We start from the raw sequence: 19799 nt of genomic DNA, 5'->3' as shown, positions 1-19799 counted from the left end.
TTTTTGAGAAAAACTGAATAAGCTGAACCAAATACAGAATAATATGATTTTTATGAATCATTTCACAACTGGGTAGGAACAGCCAATTTAAATTAAGGATATAGGCCATTTTACCAGAGGTGGCCAGCATCATGAAGAGATGACTTAAGGCAAAAACATAATTCTCCTCAAAAAGTGACTTAAGCTGTTGTTTTAAGAAGGTGACGTTATCTATTATTGTTCTTCTTTTGACTGTTCATGTATGTGAGACAGACGTAATTTTCTTACATGTTTGAGGGTTAAAGTAACTTCCAAGATTAAAAAGAATTTGGGATATTTGTGAGGACATTTGTATACTCTTAAAGAAAAGAAAAGTATTTCGACAAATATATTGGTTATTGGACATTTAAGCTCCCAAATATCCAAATTGGTAACGGAGCCTACGTTTGTATATCCTTCCAGCCCTGGTCACGAGAAACTTTCTTATATGACGGCTACATACTGTAAAGTATCACAAGTACCTATATCTATAGATGTTGCTGGTTCTTAGTGGTGGTGGCAGTTCAGGGTAGAATCTACACACAGTCAGCAGTGGAAAAGACTGTACATGCAACAACTGAAACACTGTCAATAATGCTATTTACCAAATATGCCCCACCTGCTCTCACTGTGTTTTTATTTCCTGTCGCTGAACCTCATGGCAGCTAGCTAGTGTGGATATTCCCATACTGAATAAATAATGTTTTTATATGGACAAAACCGCTTATCTAGCTCATTGTCCTTGTAATAAAGATAATTATAAAGGTAAAGAACAGGTGGACCGGCATGTTTCATTCAAGATTGATGGGACTCTGAAGGCTAATATACCCCTGTCTAGACGCAGTTAAGTGCTACGCACTAACAGGAAGTGAAAAGACAGAATCAGCAGGCTGAAACATACATACATACATACATACATACATACATACATACATACATACATACATACATACATACATACATACATACATACATACATACATACATACATACATACATACATACATACATACATAGGGTACATTGTGTCTATTTTGGGAAATATATTAGTGATATTGTAGTGAACTGGCACTAATAAGTCTGTATTTGGTAGACACTGTTGTTGTCCAATGATTTTACGGCATGTAATGAATTAGAATGGTGGGCTTCCCCATTCTGTTTATCAAACGTCATGGTTTGAGTGTCATGGGTTGTGTGTCACCATGGTTTGTGTTTAGCGCTTCCCATATTTAGATGTGTCCGCCACTATATCAGGCCGGTTAAATACCATAAATAGATGTCCCAAATGGATTGAATAATGAATCTTGTCATGCGTGCTGGCTGTCCTTTCCACGGCCTCCCTCTGCTTGCCACCACATCATATAGAACCTCTCCGTTGGCGCTGCGTACATGCCATGGGTCTGACGTGTGGTGGAAGAGTTACACAGTTCCTTTACTTAAGTAAAAGTAGAAATATTGTAATTGTATTTGCTATTGAATGTACTTAAAGTATGCATTCTACATGACGTGTGTGTATTCCAGAGCTTGGGAGCATTCAAGCCTTGATCTATTGACCTCTAAAGGTCGTGTTAAAGTGGTATGTGGTAGGTCCAGTTATGCTGCTCTTATTAAAGCTTATGTTAAAGTGGTATATCGTCCAGTTCAGCTGCTCTGATTACGTCCTCTTGAAGTTGACAGGCTTCAGATGGGAAAGTATATAATATTCATAAAATATTGCCATGTTTTCTATGCAAAATCCTTTTCTTCAAAGTAACTAGCAACTGATGGGTTCAGATAAATGTAGTGGAGTAAAAAGTACAATATTTCCTTTGAAATGTAGTGGCGTAAAAGTATAAAGTTCCTTAATAAAATTAAAATACTCACGTAAAGTACAAGTAGCTCAGCATTGTACTTAAGTACAGTACAGTACAGTTTGTTTACTGTATGTTTTTCTCATGTTCTGATGTGTTGTTTGCAGGTGTGGCAGAGCACGTCGGATAACCTGGACCTTTCAGTTCTCAACCACTTCACTGAAATCTTGAGATCCTCGAGGTAATGTTCAGAGTAATTTACTGTTATTCAGTCAGTGATGGTGTCCTAATGCAGTCAGTGATGGTGTCCTAATGCAGTCAGATTTAATGTCCTAATTAGGGATGTCCCGATCACGTTTTTTTGCTCCCGATCCGATCCCGATCATGTGATTTTGAGTATATACCGATCTTTCCCGATACGATAAAAAATATATACCGGTATATACATTTTTTTGTTTTGTTTTGTTTTTTTAACTTTTAATTTTTTTATTCAACAAACATGACCATGTTCACGTCTTAAACTCATACTGAGGCCCTAGTTTTGGTTTTAAATTGCATATCATCATTCATTTATTTATTGTCACACAGAGCAGAAGAATTTTGCCAAAACAAACCAATAGTATCCAGCTGCAGAACGGCAGACCAGCCACACCCTCAGACCCAAACGCATTTCCTTTGATTTAATTATACATCAAATGATTTATGTCAAGGATTGCAATGCCTCGCTTGAATGAAGTTAACTTTTCACCTGGATAACGTCAACATTCAGGGTGAATGTAATGTGAGAAATTGGGAGAAAAAAAAGAAAAAATATTATTTGGGTCTGAGAGTGTGGCTGGTCTGCCGTTCTGCAGCTGGATACTATTGGTTTGTTTTGGTAAAATTCTTCTGCTCTGTGTGACAATAAATAAATGAACTAAGGCCTAAGTATGAGTTTAAGACGTGAACATGGTCATGTTTGTTGAATAATAAAAAAAAAAAAAAAAATCCTGATTTTTTTTTTTTTTTTTTTTTGTCGATCCCGATCTTCGGAAAATCGGTTCGGGACATCCCTAGTCCTAATGCAGTCAGTGATCCCCCATTTCTGTTTAAATTAGGGCTGTAAATCGATTAAAATATTTAATTGCATAATTGTCCATAGTTAACTGTGATTAATCGCATATAAATTTTTTTTTTTTTCAAAATGTACCCTAAAGTGATATTTTTCAAATGTGTAATACTATTTTATACATGGGAGTGGACATACAGTATATGCTTGCTTTATGCAAATGTGTGTTTATTAAATAAAAATAATAACCTAAATGATAAATATTGTCCAGAAAAACATAGGTATTGCATTTAACATAAAATAAATATGCTGCAAATAATCATAACATGGCAAAGCCCAATAGGCAATAACAGATGGTCATATTGACCTGCTAAATGTAACATTACTCAGTAATATGAGTACTCACACAATGTAGTGTCCAACTTTACTCTTATAAAGTTTCACTAAAACATCCCCTGTTCTTTTAAAAGAACATTCCCTGTAATTGTGTCCAACCTCACAAAAGGCTCACAAAAACATCCCCTTCTACTATGTGGAATCAAAACAGTGTCACCAATCTAAGCAAATGGAGTCCAATGTTAATCTCTTGCCAACCTTTTACTCACTAATATAGTTTTGTACAGTAAAAGTTAGGTTATCTCTTCCCCCCTATCACACAGTACCATGTGAGGGGTTATTGTCATTGTCTGGACATAGTATTGGGGGACAGACAGATACACACGCATACAAGACATGTCAGTAATTAAAGTTAGTAATTTTACTCAGAAATGTTTGTCACCAAAATTACATTTCCTTTTCTTATATGAATTGGTATGACTGAATGTTTGTACATTTAAAACATTTAACAATTTACATTTTATTTTGTTATTATTAAAAACATTTTATAGATATTTTGTATGTGCATTATGCATCCAAATAATTGTTAATACGCATTTGCATTAAGGACCAAAGTACCTAAGGCTACGATCAGATTTCTTGGTTTGGCTGTTCACCGGCTGTTGAACCGGTCACGCTCCTGAACTGACCCGCATGCGCAAATGAACAATAACGAAGATGGACGTAGATATGGAGGACACTGAAGTCACAGTTTATGGTTTCATGTACGTTGATGTACAGTGGAGGCCAGCTAATTAAAACAAATCAGACCTGTATCTGATTTAGGACCACATTATGAAAGTGGCCCAAATCAGAATTGAAAACATCAGATTCCATGTGATTTGTGCTGCTCTCACTGTCATGAGAAAAACAGACCTGAGTCACATACTGTATGAGCAAAAACAAATCAGATTTGGGCCACTTTCGCCTGCAGTCTGAACGCAGCCTAAGACACTCCAGACACTCCCGGCTCCAGACAGCCATGTCTTTCTAGCATAGCTAGTGCATTCCAAGTTGTACAAATGGGATGAAAATGGAATAGTAGCTACATGGAATAAGATAAGATAAGATAAGATATTCCTTTATTGATCCCCTTGGGGAAATTCAGGCATCATAGCAGGAGGGAGGGGGGGGGGGGGGGGGTACAGGTAGTAAAAAAGCAGTGTAAACAATATAACAAATCAATATAATTAACTCTGGACATGTGCATATGGGCAACAAGGTGCGAGATGAGGGTATGTATATATTGTAATAATACAGTAGTTACAATATATAATCTAATAATCCAATCATCTAAATCTAATCTAATATATAATCAAATGCTAAAATGCTAAAGGCTAAATATATGCAATATATAATCTAATAATCCAATAATCTAAATCTAATCTAATATATAATATAAAAATGCTCAAATAAAAAATGCTAAATGCTTAATTATATATGATCTGATGAAGTATACAGTATTCACATAAGGTGCGGTATGCATAAGGTAGTATATTGTCCTTTTAGGTTCCTAGTAGTTGGATGTCTGGCAGCAGTCCCTGCCCACTGTTGTGGAGCCTGATGGCCGCTGGTATGAAGGACTGGCCGAGGCGGTTAGTTGAGTGTCGGGGGGGTATGAGTCTGTGACTGAACGTGCTTCTCATCTTGACTAGCTCATCGTAGAGGGGGTGGGAGGGATTCTCCAGGATAGCAGCCAGCTTCCTTCTCATCCCCCTCTCTGCCACCACCTCTAGTCTGACCAGCTCGACTCCCACCACGGAGCTAGCCTTCCTTACCAGTTTCTTCAGTTTGTTGGTGTCCTTCGAGTTGATGTAGCCTCCCCAGCATAGAAGAGGACGCTGGCCACTACAGAGTCTATTGAAAACATTGAAGGACCTGAGTCTCCTCAGGAAGAACAGCCTGCTCTGTCCCTTCCTGTAGAGGGCCTCTGTGTTGTCCGACCAGTCCAGTTTATTGTTCAGGCGTACCCCAAGGAACTTATATGACTCCACCACCTCCACCTCATCCCCTCGGATGGTGATGGGAATCGGGGGGGCCCTCTTCTTGCCCCTCCGGAAGTCCACCACCAGCTCCTTAGTTTTACTGGTGTTGAGTTGGAGGTGGTTGCTGTCGCTCCACCCTACAAAGCTCTGGTCGGGTCTACTACAAAGAATACTGTAGTAGTTACACTACATGGGTGGGTTATTTAACAGGCATCATGGATGCTCGAAGTCTGATGCCACGAACAAGTCAAATAATTCATTTTTCTCTGAATCTACAAGTCAGAAAAACGTAATTTCAATATCAGAAAGTTCTGAACGCCTCAAACGTGTTGAAGAACGGTGCAACAGGACATAAAGAACAAATCACATTCTGTCCAAATCTCCACAGTACATCTTCCTATTGAGTTTAATTGACTTTGAATCTAGTCTCCTAAGGTTGACGGGTGGTGGAGCTTGTGAAACCGATGTGACACATTCCAGGAAATGAAACTGACTTGAGTCGTCAATGCTTTCATGAAACGTCTCTCCGCTCTGGTTATCAGGACTGTGGTGGAACCGGACTCGTCAATTATGTTGCGGATGGATCTTCATGATCAATCTTGGTTTAATAGTGAAACACGTGTGGTAAATTCCCACAGACTTTCTACAATAATTTGAGGTTATTGTAGTACAATACAATGAGATTGATTATCTGGAAGGAGGAGGAAGGATTCATACTGATAGAATTGTTGGTCTCCTCATCTGACTTAAGCAGATGAGGAATAAAACGTGTACGCCAGACAAACCAGAACTGTAGTTCAACTCAACTGATTTATTTGAGTCAGGGCCAAGGGTGAATAAAAGGTTGACTTTTACATACAAAAGATTATCAGAGAACACTAACAGGGCTGTCTGTTGTACAGAAATATCACAATCAGGTTTGCATCTCAAACCTCAATAATGTACATGAAACAGTCGGTAACATAATCTGAACATACATTGACCATGCTGCACACATTTATACATGAGTAAATCTGGTTTCAGATATTAAGGATTTACACTAAACTTTAAACAACAAATGGTGTTTCCCATGTATTTTACTCACATAAAATGCAAACAGCACAGCAGTCTCTCTCTGGTGGAGGGGTGGTGGAGCCCCCAGACCCCCTGGGTTGGTCCGGTCTGAGAGCTCTCGAATTACAATTTGTCTCTTCCTTATATACCCAACTTCTAGCCAAAATAGAATCCAGTTCCCTATTACAGTTGATCCAATCATGCATCTCCTGTGGGCGCCTTCTGTGAGCGGTGTCCTGGGGGCGCTGGCAGCCCCTCCCTCTGGGTTTCTCTGTGTGTCTTCTCACGGGGGGGGCTGCCCTGATGTCCTTCTGGTGGGGGGTGTGAATACACTTTGGGCCAAATTACCATATAGTACTAATCTGATCACAGAGTGGGGGTGGAGAGTAGCTCTCGTCACCCCTGCTAGTTGGCAGAGTAGCTGTGATGACTTCTTTAACACGAGTGTAATCACCCTTCAAACCTTATTTCTAATATTATGGTTTACTCTTTTGATACTAAACAGTTGATTAATAGATCCATGACTCTTCAGCATGTAATCAGCATTTACATACAGTCAGTTTGAGTGAGGGCTTTGTGACTTGTAACTATTCCCCTATATACCATTTGGGTATGCAGCCTTCTCATGCGAGGGGGTTGGTGTGAAATGTCTGTCTCTCCTACATTATGACTCTCTAATTATTCACACATATTATTTATGAAATACAACGTCAATATTACCACATTCCCCGTTTTGACGATTCTTATCGTCACATATGATATATTGACTTGATTTTTTTATACATACTAACCATACATAATAAAATTCATTTTTTCCCAAAATTAAAATTCATTTTTTTCAAAATTTCTCCATTTTTTCTTTTTCCAATTTTCTTTGGCAATTAGCTTTCTTGTTCCTCAAGGCTCATAACCAGAGGCCTACTTTTGAAACAACAACTTTTGAGCTTGTTGAACACAATAAAACAATTTAATCTAATCATTATACCCTTCAAATAAAACACAATTTTTTTAAATTACAGTATCCGTTTACATGATCTGGGGAGACAAGATCCATTAGTATCACAATTTTCCATTTTACATTCATTCTCTGATTCTGCTAATTTTTTCTTTAAGATAGTACAATCACGTCTGCATAATCAATTAATTGCTTCCCACCTATCCTCCCCCCTTTTATGACACATAACGGTCATAAACTTGTCACTTCTTGTTTCCACAGCTCAGTTTTGGCAGAGAAAAGCAGAATTTCAATGAAAATTTTCTTTCATTCACCTCACTCTGGCCATGTCCTCACTTATGTGAATGCATCTTTATCTGACCCTGCGTTGTGTAATTTATCCGCCCTTTGCTTGTGTCCTACTAAACAATGTGCACAAGACAAAGCCCATCAGTACCTATTCAGTCCCGTCCCCTGCAGTCCAACCACAACTCCCCAGAGAACCTTGTTCACACACTGTCAGCTCAGTCTTCAGACTGGCCCCGCCCCTCCAGGCCAGGTCCTCCCAGGTCCAGTCATTGATTTATCTCATGACAACCCGTCGTCAGATGATTATAGCATGGAAGTTCCTCCAAACCACATCCGTTCAGTTTTTACAACCTGGCCCCACCCGCATGGGGTTTGTATAGGCAGGGGTCTCTGTGCACAAGAATTCTCTCACCACCATCTGTAATCGACCACCATCGGACTGCAGAGTAACAGGGAAAAATGAAATCCTACTTTACTTTACCGCTAATGAAATGTATTCATGTCTCTCCCAGCGTTGCTCTGCCTTTCCCCTCCCTTTTCTGAGCTGTTGAAGACACAAGCACAGAGCAAATCTTTTTACACAATATGTCAACATACTCAACAAGGGAAGCCATTAATTCCATATGCAAATCGTGGTGGCACTACTTAACTTGTCATCGATCGGATCCAATGCATCTCTTCTTTCAACAGTCCTCCCCCGCCACATCATGTAACACAGATTGGGAAAAAACAAAAACCACCAATCAATATTCAAATACAACCCATCCCCCACTACATGTCACGCCACTCCTACATGTGAGATTATCACTCATCCCCAAAACAGCAAAACAATGAAATCAACACCTCCAACATCAGACCACCCCAATGGTCATTTAGAAGAAAAAAAAAAGAAAAGAAATCTAAAACTCCTAATTCAAAGCAGAGCCAGGAGGCCGAGGTGAATAGGAAACACAGATATATCCTACCTAAACACAGTCTGTTATTCTTAAGACCAGTTTCACCTTAAGTGAAAGCTAAGTTGTGTGTGTGTATGCATGTGTGATCAAATTGTGTGAATGTGTCTGCGTGTGTCTGTGTGTGTGTGTGTGTGTGTGTGTCTGTGTGTGTGTGTGTGTGTGTGTGTGTGTGTGTGTGTGTGTGTGTCCGTGTGTGTGTGTCTGTGTGTGTCTGTGTGTGTGTGTGTGAATGGGTAATTAAGGCTCCCTGGCCCCCTCCCCCAGCTCAATCATTCACTGAAACATCCCAATCTCACACATAATATACAAAAATTAAATTTAAATAAAAATATTATCTGTACCAACTCAACCAAAAATACGAGCTCCAGTAATCATTCATATTATAAACATATATCTCTCTCATACACTCGTTAATCAACCACAGACCGACAATGGGTTAGTTTTGTTCCTCCCTCTTCTGCTCTCTCATCAGGCTACACTCATCTCTTCTTAACCTCTACTCTCACTTCAAAGACGGACTGGAATCCATCTTTAATTCAGACCTATCCATGCCTTCCAGTGCACAGACAGAACCAAATATTCCTTTATCAACCAGTTAACATTCATAAGTCATAACCCCAAATGAATGCCACTTTCTTGATTGTCTCACTCACTTAACCCAGCTGTTCCCTGTTCTCTCCCCTGTCTCACCTTCCTGTCACTTCCTGGCCCCCTGGCCCACTACCCCCACTTCCTGTCCTCTGCTCTAAAAATAACGCCATCTGTTATCTTACTTTGACTGTTCCCTCCTATCTCCACCTGTGGCCTCTTTCCTGTTGCATCTAATCTCACGCCATCCTGTCATATAAGAACCGCCATTGTAAGCAGCTGTATACACGACCCCCCTTGGGCCCTTTACTGCTTAGTAAAGATAGCCTGGGTCACTCCTGTGAGTTTCCGTGACCTCCCTGTAACTCAACAGAAGGATTAATCATTTCATACACAAATCATCTATCAAACATTTATAATAACTGCTACAACACAATCTTACATCATAGCAGCTTCTAAACAACCCCCTGTCACTAAATTATCCCACTGTGACCCAAGGATTTGCAAATGGCATTTAAAGACATAACATTCTAACAGTATTTCAACATAGTAATGAAACTCATTAAGGATTAATAAAAACAATCATTTCGATCAAATTCCACTACAAAACATTTAGCCAATAATATACACATTATCCTATTTAAATCAACAGTGTCATTAAAGCAATAACAAGTATCAATATCTGACATTTCAACATCAATGCCTTTTATACAAGCATCTTAATTCAAGCTACATAAAACAAAACATCATTATTCCAAGCTTACAATTGTACATGTTACACAAATTAAAAAAACTGGAAATACCCCATCAACTCTAATTATTATACATGTAAGCATGTTTCATTTCAACATAACATTATAGTGGTTAGTCCTAAATGTGCACCAAGCCTCAATTGTTGTAAACAGGTTTAGGAATGTTCCTATATTCAAACGTGACTATTTTTAATCAATCAACTACTCCTCCCCCCTTGGATAAAAATATTCCTGTGTCAAACGTGCGTATGTAAACCAACCACTAACAATGATACATTTCTTAGCCTGTGCACTTGTATCAAATCGCCAATGTACTAATAAAACTGCTTTCTCACACAGACAACAAGGCCCCACCAACAAATTATAATCTCCCATAAATCTGAGACCTGTGTCCACATAATAACAGTGTACTAAAGATTTACCTCATACAAACATCTTAAAATAATCAAATCACATTTGTACATCCTAAAAAAGCACATTATTTATCAGTCAAGTTCCCACCATGCTAAGTCTCATAACTGTAAACAGGATATTCTGGGAACGCCTACCACTGTATACAGGTGACATGTGACTATAATGTAGACGCTTTAATCAAAATATGACGCAAGCGATATGCCTTGGATAAGACTCCCCCTGTGTAACATATTTATTGCCCATTTATTACAAGTACAATGTGTGGCTGGTATATGAATCCCAGTGTAAGTTAAGGGCATGTATTTTAAATCATCCCACCACATGCTACACCTATATAATTTGTAGTAATACCACCAAAACCCACTCCCAGAACATTGTTTACAACCCACAGAATGCACAATGCACAATACACAAACACAACCATTTTACATAATGCAGAATATTCCCTTACCCGTTATTTCTGTCCCCCGAGCGAACTATCACGAATGCAAATAGACCCAATCCACGCTGTACCGCGCATGTGCAGTAGCAACCGACGCGGCCGTTATAACGTTGCTACGACAATCAAAGTCTGCCACGACATTCATAACCTGCCCCGATATTCATAATCTGCCACGACATTCATCACGTTCTCTACCCCTTCTCAAAACTCGAAACGTAACATCTGTCGCCCGCAAACGCCACAAAACAACGGCATGCAAGCTAACTAGCTTTAGCCAGCTCTAATGCGACGTTCAAGGCCCTCACGGGAGCCGTGCCTTTCAAGATCCGTTCATCCCCGCAATTCGCTCAGTACCAACCAAAGCATAAACAACTCACACAAGCTTAAAATAGCCAACCACTCTAACAGAAAATAATTTTTAAAACATTTACACCAACCAACGCCGCACATATAGTTCAACACGAATCCTTTCTCCTACCTACTCCGCCTCACTTCATAGCACCGCGAACGTTACATACTCCCCACAACACCCTGACGCCATCAAGCAGCGAATCCCTAATATCATATACCATCGTTACCGCATCAATAATAACCCTCAAAACGGCCACAATTTCGCCAGTCTACGTCTCGGTCCGCTTCTTACCTGTAATCGCCGCCACAGTGTTCAAACAATTCTCCCATAACGCCATTGTAACGTCCACAGAGCTAAGCTAGCTAGCCCCAACCAACAGTAGGACTCGCATCCGACCTATGTTCGCTGGTTATTAAAATATCATAACAAAATAACAATAAGCCCCTACGTTTCGCCAATCATTCCCAACCACAGCCATAATTCATTCATGCATTTCTTAACCATAGCCATACTCTCCCTACAACCATTACTGAATGTTTAAGCCTACCATAGCCCCGTTGAATTCCCACTAAGTACTTATCAGCCATTTCGACCGAATTGTTTTTGTATCACAGCGAACGTAATTAATCAACAGGCCGGTTTCGCTCAAGATTAAAAAGGATACTATGCCTAAGGACGGCAAATATATCTACATTTAAAACAGGCCGGTTGGTCCCCCAGACTTCAGTCCGTCCATTATCAAGCCTTGTCCTGAACACGCCGGCACCCTACACTTCTATTAATTACTACGTTTTTATCCTGTAATCGCACAGACCCCTGCGCTGATCACGCCAGGGTCTAACAATCTTTCACCATACTTGACTTGCATGTTCTGAAATAGTAACAGAGCCCTTAGCCCGACGCATTTATGCCCATACTGACCCACTCACGGTCCCCGTCCCGCCTATTCTGTGGCTACAAGCAGGGTCATATGCACATTGGACACAGCTCTCTTCCCATTTCAGAACAATCAAATCTCCTCAACTTACCCGCGCCCTCTTCCTGAGAATAATTTTAGGGCAATTACATACTCAGAACGCGCTCCTGTCGTATACACCAGAATAACCGTGCTTCCTAGCAAGAAAAGCCTTTTACCTGCCGTCATGCGACGCCACCCCCGTTATATCATGACCAGATAGCCTGTGCGCCACCAATACGCAATCACATTACTATAACATGAGGCCTTGTAATTACTTCAACTCCCCCGTACAGTTCATAAAGTATATTCCATACGAGTTAACCAACCCAGCCCCCGTGGCCCGCTGGGCCGAGACCGGCCTCCTGTGTCTGAATAAACATACAAACATAAAAAGCCCACGTTTGCATGTTCACTGCACAACAAGCGCGATCTTCATACCTCCGGACATCCTAACCTAAGACACCGCACCCCCAACCCTGCATGCAGAAGCCATATTCACCGTGGGCCCCAAACAGTGGCGTACACAACCAACCTTCATCCTGTCCCTCTCCCTCCTCCATTCAGACAACAAGCCCCTCGTCTATCACTCCACACGCAGCAACACCCCAGCTCTTTGCCCCGTGTCCCCAACACACAGCAAGGTCCAGATATGATACATATGACAAGACCCTACCGCACCTCTTCAGGGGGAGACACAAAGGATGGGAAGAACGGCACCATTTCTGTGGTAAATTCCCACAGACTTTCTACAATAATTTGAGGTTATTGTAGTACAATACAATGAGATTGATTATCTGGAAGGAGGAGGAAGGATTCATACTGATAGAATTGTTGGTCTCCTCATCTGACTTAAGCAGATGAGGAATAAAACGTGTACGCCAGACAAACCAGAACTGTAGTTCAACTCAACTGATTTATTTGAGTCAGGGCCAAGGGTGAATAAAAGGTTGACTTTTACATACAAAAGATTATCAGAGAACACTAACAGGGCTGTCTGTTGTACAGAAATATCACAATCAGGTTTGCATCTCAAACCTCAATAATGTACATGAAACAGTCGGTAACATAATCTGAACATACATTGACCATGCTGCACACATTTATACATGAGTAAATCTGGTTTCAGATATTAAGGATTTACACTAAACTTTAAACAACAAATGGTGTTTCCCATGTATTTTACTCACATAAAATGCAAACAGCACAGCAGTCTCTCTCTGGTGGAGGGGTGGTGGAGCCCCCAGACCCCCTGGGTTGGTCCGGTCTGAGAGCTCTCGAATTACAATTTGTCTCTTCCTTATATACCCAACTTCTAGCCAAAATAGAATCCAGTTCCCTATTACAGTTGATCCAATCATGCATCTCCTGTGGGCGCCTTCTGTGAGCGGTGTCCTGGGGGCGCTGGCAGCCCCTCCCTCTGGGTTTCTCTGTGTGTCTTCTCACGGGGGGGGCTGCCCTGATGTCCTTCTGGTGGGGGGTGTGAATACACTTTGGGCCAAATTACCATATAGTACTAATCTGATCACAGAGTGGGGGTGGAGAGTAGCTCTCGTCACCCCTGCTAGTTGGCAGAGTAGCTGTGATGACTTCTTTAACACGAGTGTAATCACCCTTCAAACCTTATTTCTAATATTATGGTTTACTCTTTTGATACTAAACAGTTGATTAATAGATCCATGACTCTTCAGCATGTAATCAGCATTTACATACAGTCAGTTTGAGTGAGGGCTTTGTGACTTGTAACTATTCCCCTATATACCATTTGGGTATGCAGCCTTCTCATGCGAGGGGGTTGGTGTGAAATGTCTGTCTCTCCTACATTATGACTCTCTAATTATTCACACATATTATTTATGAAATACAACGTCAATATTACCACACACGTACACAAACGAGGTACATGTAGCTTAAACAAGCTTCTGAGAGGAGTGTTCCCACTGGCCACCTGGGAGACACTGAGGTGGAGAGGGGGATCCAGCTCTCTTGTGGATGGGTGGTTGGGGACATTCAGCAACAGCGTGCCAGCTTGCCTGCGCCACACATAATGTCAGACAAATCAAAATTAAATCAAATCAAAATGTATTTGTAGAGCCAGAGATCACATGGAATTGCCCCCATGGGTTGTACAAGTCTTCTTGTACAAGTCAAGAAGAAACATCACAATAGATTAAGAACAAAAATCGCCATAAAATCCAAATATGCGACACTCCCAGACTTTCCCCAATGGAGATAAGAAACGACTCACTAAAAACCTAGCAAAAGGGGGGGGAAGCACTACAGGCGGCGTGGAGGAGAGGAACCTCAGATGGGCTGTTCAAAGGGGATCCCCCAACTGGATGTCGGTGATAATATAGTGTTGCTACATTATGGATGATAGATGGATGGAGAATAGAACAGGGGAATAATTAGTATGTATGTATATATTATATATGTAATGAAACACATATATTTATAGCAATAGTATAGAATAGAATATCACATTTTTATTCAATACATTGTTTATGACATAACACAAATCACATGACATCAACAACAATAATAATAATAATGACAAGACATATAACATAAAAATAAAACATTTCCAACAGACTTAAAATGAGAGATAATTATAAAAGAAAAACAGATAGGTGCGGCTGGGTGGCGTAGCGGAGATTGTGCTCGTCACCAATGCAAGAGGCTCCGGTATCGAATCCCAGTCTCAGCATTGCCTTCGACTTGGGCCGGCCGTCATACTGGCTCATTTGGCAGAGTCAGCGGGTGGAAGTCGATGGGTGGGGATTGGAAGTTGTGGACAGCGACTCCTACAGGTCGGTTGGGTGACGCCTGCACAGCAGAGACAGGAAGTATCGGGGGCAGCGTGAGCCTCCCACGCGTTACTCCTCGCCACTGAGAGTCCGCGCTGTCTGGTGAAAAGATGCGACAGGCTGCCTCCTCGTGTACCGGAGGGGACACTTGATGCAAGGCTTCTATCCTCACTACAACCGACCAGTGAGGGGCATAGTCTAGCAACGTTCAAGACAGGGGAGGGGAGAATTGGCAATACGAAATTGGGATGGGAGAAAAAAATTTAAAATGAGAAAAAGTGGATAAGAAAATAAAATAAAATAAAAACAGATACATGGACTCTCGCTCGTTCTCCCCCGCTCACCCCAGGACCTCAACGTGAGTTACATACATAATATATTATTCAGTAATAAAAATGTCCAAATTTATATGCGTTCTTTTAACTTTTCCACCGCAGCCAACCAAATTGCAATATTGGATTCATTAACACCTATAACACGTGCAGTGGATATCTCCAGATATATCACATCAAGATAGGTGAGAATCCATACCTTCGGGCAGAGTTTGTCTTGGTGAATCCAACGTGAGGCAATCAGCTTTTTCGTTCCGGGGAGATCATATCCATTGGATAGATCCTGGAAAGAGCGGAGACCAGAGTTATCGAAGATATCCCCCAACGTGTGGATGCCTTTCTTTTCCCATCTAGGGTACCTAATAGGTTGTTTTCCAATAAGGAGTAAATTGTTATTAAATAGAGGGGAATGCGTGTGCCATTGATGGCGGTTAGTACACACTTTCTGGGTGTCACGCCAAGTCTGGATCACATGTGTGATAAGAGGGCCAAATCGTAATTTGCATTGCTTAATTGATATGCTGGTATACACAATATCCTGAAGTCTATATGGGGACACCATCTTCTCCTCCAATGGTCGCCAAGACACGGCTGCTTGAGCGTCAAACCAAGTGATCGGAGGTCTCAGAGAGAAAGCTTGAAAATAATATTTAAAGTCTGGAAATGCTAAGCCCCCATCGAGTTTACTCCTTTGGGCAGTGGATCTCTTCAAGCGCGGGCGTTTATTGTTCCAAACGAATTTATATGAGGCAGAGTGCAATTTCTGCCAGTAACCAACAGGAGGAGGTAACGGGAGCATGGAGCTGATGAAGTAAATTCTGGGTAAAATATTCATTTGAATTATTGACGCACAGGCCTGTAATGAATTTTTTTATTTGGACCATCTGTTGAAGTCATTCGTAATCCTGTCACCCAAGCTGGAGTAATTATACCTTCTTGAGCAAAACAGATATGATATTGTGGTTACCTCCCCCTGCTGGTTCTTGATGGAAGGGATATCTGCAAATTGCTCACTGGCACGTATCTTCATAGCTAGTAGGTGACTAGGCCTGGAGCTGTGAAAGTAGTAGTGCTGTCTTGTTCTGTGCATCTGAAATTCAGATTGTTGTCTTAAAATGGAGTTAATCTCTTTTTTCACTACCTTAATTTGAAGCTCCAGTCGACTAGAGCAGGGGTTCCCAAACTTTTCAGGCCGCGACCCAAAAATAACTGTGTCAGAGAGCCGCGACCCCCACTATTATAGGAGGTAAAAATATATATAAAAAAATATATATATATATTATTTATATTTTTTTAATAAATGGAAATGTATGGTTGAAACATGCACACGTTCAAACGCACACACACTAATAAGCATTGGAGGCTTTTAACCAGGGCCGGACTGGGGAAATCATTCAGGCCAGGAAATATAGTGCAAAATATAGCCCCAGTCAGGCCACTTTTTAAGCAGGGGGTCTGGGGGTCCCCCACCAGGACATTTCTTGTTACAAAGACTTAATTTCCTGCATTCTGGTGCAGGCATTTTTTTTTGTACCCTTTAAATGCCAGTGTTTGTGATGGCATCACAAATTATTGTTAAAAAACAGGCTAGCATATGTATGATTAGCAACAACACTGATTTTGATGGATTTTCTGTTTTTTTGTAATGTCAGATTGAAAATAATACAATATTTTATTGAACTTCAGCCCTGATCATAACACCACATATTCATTTTATAATTCTAACCCTTTAAATGCCAGTGTGCGTGATGGCATATATTGCAATATATCAAATGCAAAGTAGATTTTTCTGGGGGGGATTATTACAGGCTAGCATGTGTCAATGATTAGCAACAACAGTTTTTTGTAAGGGTTCCGCCTCCACCAATCACATGCGGCTCCTTTTGTGTGTGTGTGTGAGAGCAAGAGAGAGAGAGAGAGATAGTTCTCCAACTTGTGTGAGTTGCAGTGATCTCCTGGTTGTTCCCCACCTAGGTTATCTAACTATTGCACTGCTGCAACTAGAAACACTGTCCTGGCCTGCTTCTAAGTTCAGTGGCCTGACTGTGGGTCTCCTGTGGGTCATGACCCCGACTTTGGGAACCCCTGGACTAGAGTAGTTGTGCTGCAATGAAGAGATCAACGTGGCATGAAGCTTTTCCAATTCCACCAGCTTAGAGAGACGTCCCTTGCGGAGATTAGATGCAAAGAGAGTAGTGTTACTTCTGATAAAACCCTTAACCGAATCCCATAGAATTCTGTGGTCCTGTACCGAGCCAGCATTAAATTGCAGGAATTCAGTGAGCTTCTCTTTTAATTGCAAGTTAAACTCTCCATTTTTCAGTAGTGTTGAGTTAAAGCGCCATCTAGGGGCGCAGGACGTTATTTTACTGAGTGAACCCTTGAGGAGGATACCTTTGTGGTCTGAAAGAGCTATGGGCAATAAGTCAAAATCAAAGCTACCAAAGCGACGTGGGGAAGAAAAAACATAATCAATTCTGGAAAAGGTTTTGTGTCTCGACGAAGAAGGAGTAATCTCTTGCGGATGGGTTGAGCGATCGCCACATATCAATTACCCCCGTGTGCTTAGACCAGGCCTGTAGGGCTATGGTAGCTTGCTTCTGATCAGAGGTTTCAGCGTGATTGGATCTATCAATCAATGGACCCCAAACTGCATTAAAATCAGCTCCTACTATTAATGAGTAATCAGGTAGGTTCAACATAGCTGCAGTACAGCATAAAAGTTAGCGTCATACAAATTAGGGGCGTATGCAGAATTCAGCGCAATTTTCCGGTTAGAACATTCTATTTTAGCAATAGTAATTCGACCATCTGCATCAGACCACACATCTAACAGTTTAATATTCAAATGTTGCTTCGCTATTATGGCTACCCCACAGGCCTTGGTGCTAAAAGAAGAAGAACTTATGTTATGGTCAAATGTATTTGCCAGTCTTGCGTTATCCGCCAATAAAAGGTGCGTTTCACTCAGTAAAGCAAGGTCCACTTCCTTCCTTTTTAGCCACGTTAGTACACTTGTGCGTTTATGCGGTATATTGAGACCCCCTGTATTCCAGATCAATATGTTCAAATTAGCCATAGTCTAAAAAGGCTGCAGTATGACTGAATGTAATTAGTTTGGAGTAGAACACCATAATAGATACATATCCACTTGTTAAGGTCCTATTGAGTTCCGAGCGTGAGCGTGAAAACTAAAATAAAACAGAGCGAGTCGACTGGAAAGAAAAACAAAAAACAACACAATCCCCCATTCCCTCCCCCCTCCCTCACATCAGAATACTTGTCCGGTATCGATCAAACATCAGTTGGTCACCCTTGACCGAGCACAGCAACCACAACAACATTATGTATCTTAACCATACCAATAACTTGTAAGGTATATTGTAACAATTTAGAAAAAAGGAACCCACTTCACTCAACTGAGAGAAGAAATCTATGCAGAGTTCAATGCGAAGTTCAAAGTGCAGACGATAAAAACAGGTGCATTAAAACACAGCTTGTCTGAGTTAAACTTGAGAAAAGGGCAACATGCGTACCCGTCGTTGAGATAACACAGTGGATACAAACCTTGAGCGTTATCATTCAGCTGGAGCAAAAAAGTCATAGTAGACACGTGGCAACGGCAATGTTAGCTAGGAGAGCTGGACAACCAGCACGCCCCAAGCTTAGTTTAATCGGGCTTAAGGCCTGTTATATCCTGATTCACGTAGGTAGCTCCGCCGAGAAAGGACCATCCCCCTCGACCGGCAGATACGTTAAAACTAGGGATGTCCCGATCATGTTTTTTTGCTCCCGATCCGATCCCGATCATGTGATTTTGAGTATCTACCGATACCGATATTTCCCGATCCGATATAAAAAAAAAATAATAATAATAATAATGTATATATTTTTTTTGTTTTTTTACGTTTTTTTTTAATTCAACAAACATGACCATATTCACGTCTTAAACTCATACTGAGGCCTTAGTTTTGGTTTTAAATTGCATATCATCATTCATTTTTTTTTTTTTTTTTTATCCACTTTTTCTCCCATTTTTCTATATTTTCTCCCATCCCAATTTCGTATCATCCAATTCAACCCTCCCCTGTCACGGACGCTGTTTCTTGCCTCCCACAAGCCAGCTGCAATGTGGACTAAGTCATACATAGCACAAGTCCCCTCCGGTACTTAAGGTAACAGCAGTCGCATCTTTTCACCTGCGCAGCTCGATCTCTCAGTGGCGAGGAGTAACGCGTGGGAGGCTCACGCTGCCCCCGACACTTCCTGATTCTACTGCGCAGGTGCACCAACCGACCTGTAGGAGTCGCTGTCCACAACGCCCGATCCCCACCCATCAGTTTCCCACCCCCTAATACGGCCAATGTGTATTAGTACGGACGACCAGCTAAACTGAAAGCAAATGTGGAGCGCTGGGCTCGAACTGACAAGCCCAGCGTCTCCAGCATTTCGTGGCGAGTGCCTTGCCCACTACGCCACGTAGCCGCCCTCATCATTCATTTATTTATTGTCACACAGAGCAGAAGAATTTTGCCAAAACAAACCAATAGTATCCAGCTGCAGAACGGCAGACCAGCCACACTCTCAGACCCAAACGCATTTCCTTTGATTTAATTATACATCAAATGATTTATGAAGTTAACTTTTCACCTGGATAACGTCAACATTCAGGGTGAATGTAATGTGAGA

The 19799-nt window shown here is 41.2% G+C and overlaps 1 protein-coding gene across 1 annotated transcript in view; it reads left to right on the top strand.

The window, feature by feature from the left end:
- wdfy4 (WDFY family member 4) overlaps nucleotides 1-19799 on the top strand; it is a gene marked incomplete at its 5' end in the record, with an annotated part of 306077 nt that overhangs the window by 139976 nt on the left and 146302 nt on the right. The window contains 1 exon segment of the mRNA XM_084321866.1: nucleotides 1976-2049. Coding sequence (XP_084177992.1) covers nucleotides 1976-2049 — 74 coding nt within the window.

Source organism: Notolepis coatsorum, assembly GCF_963971535.1.
Source record: "Notolepis coatsorum genome assembly, chromosome: 9".
Taxonomy (NCBI): Eukaryota; Metazoa; Chordata; class Actinopteri; order Aulopiformes; family Paralepididae; genus Notolepis; species Notolepis coatsorum.
Note: the sequence above shows the minus strand (reverse complement) of the source record. Positions and strands in the feature narration are given on the sequence as shown.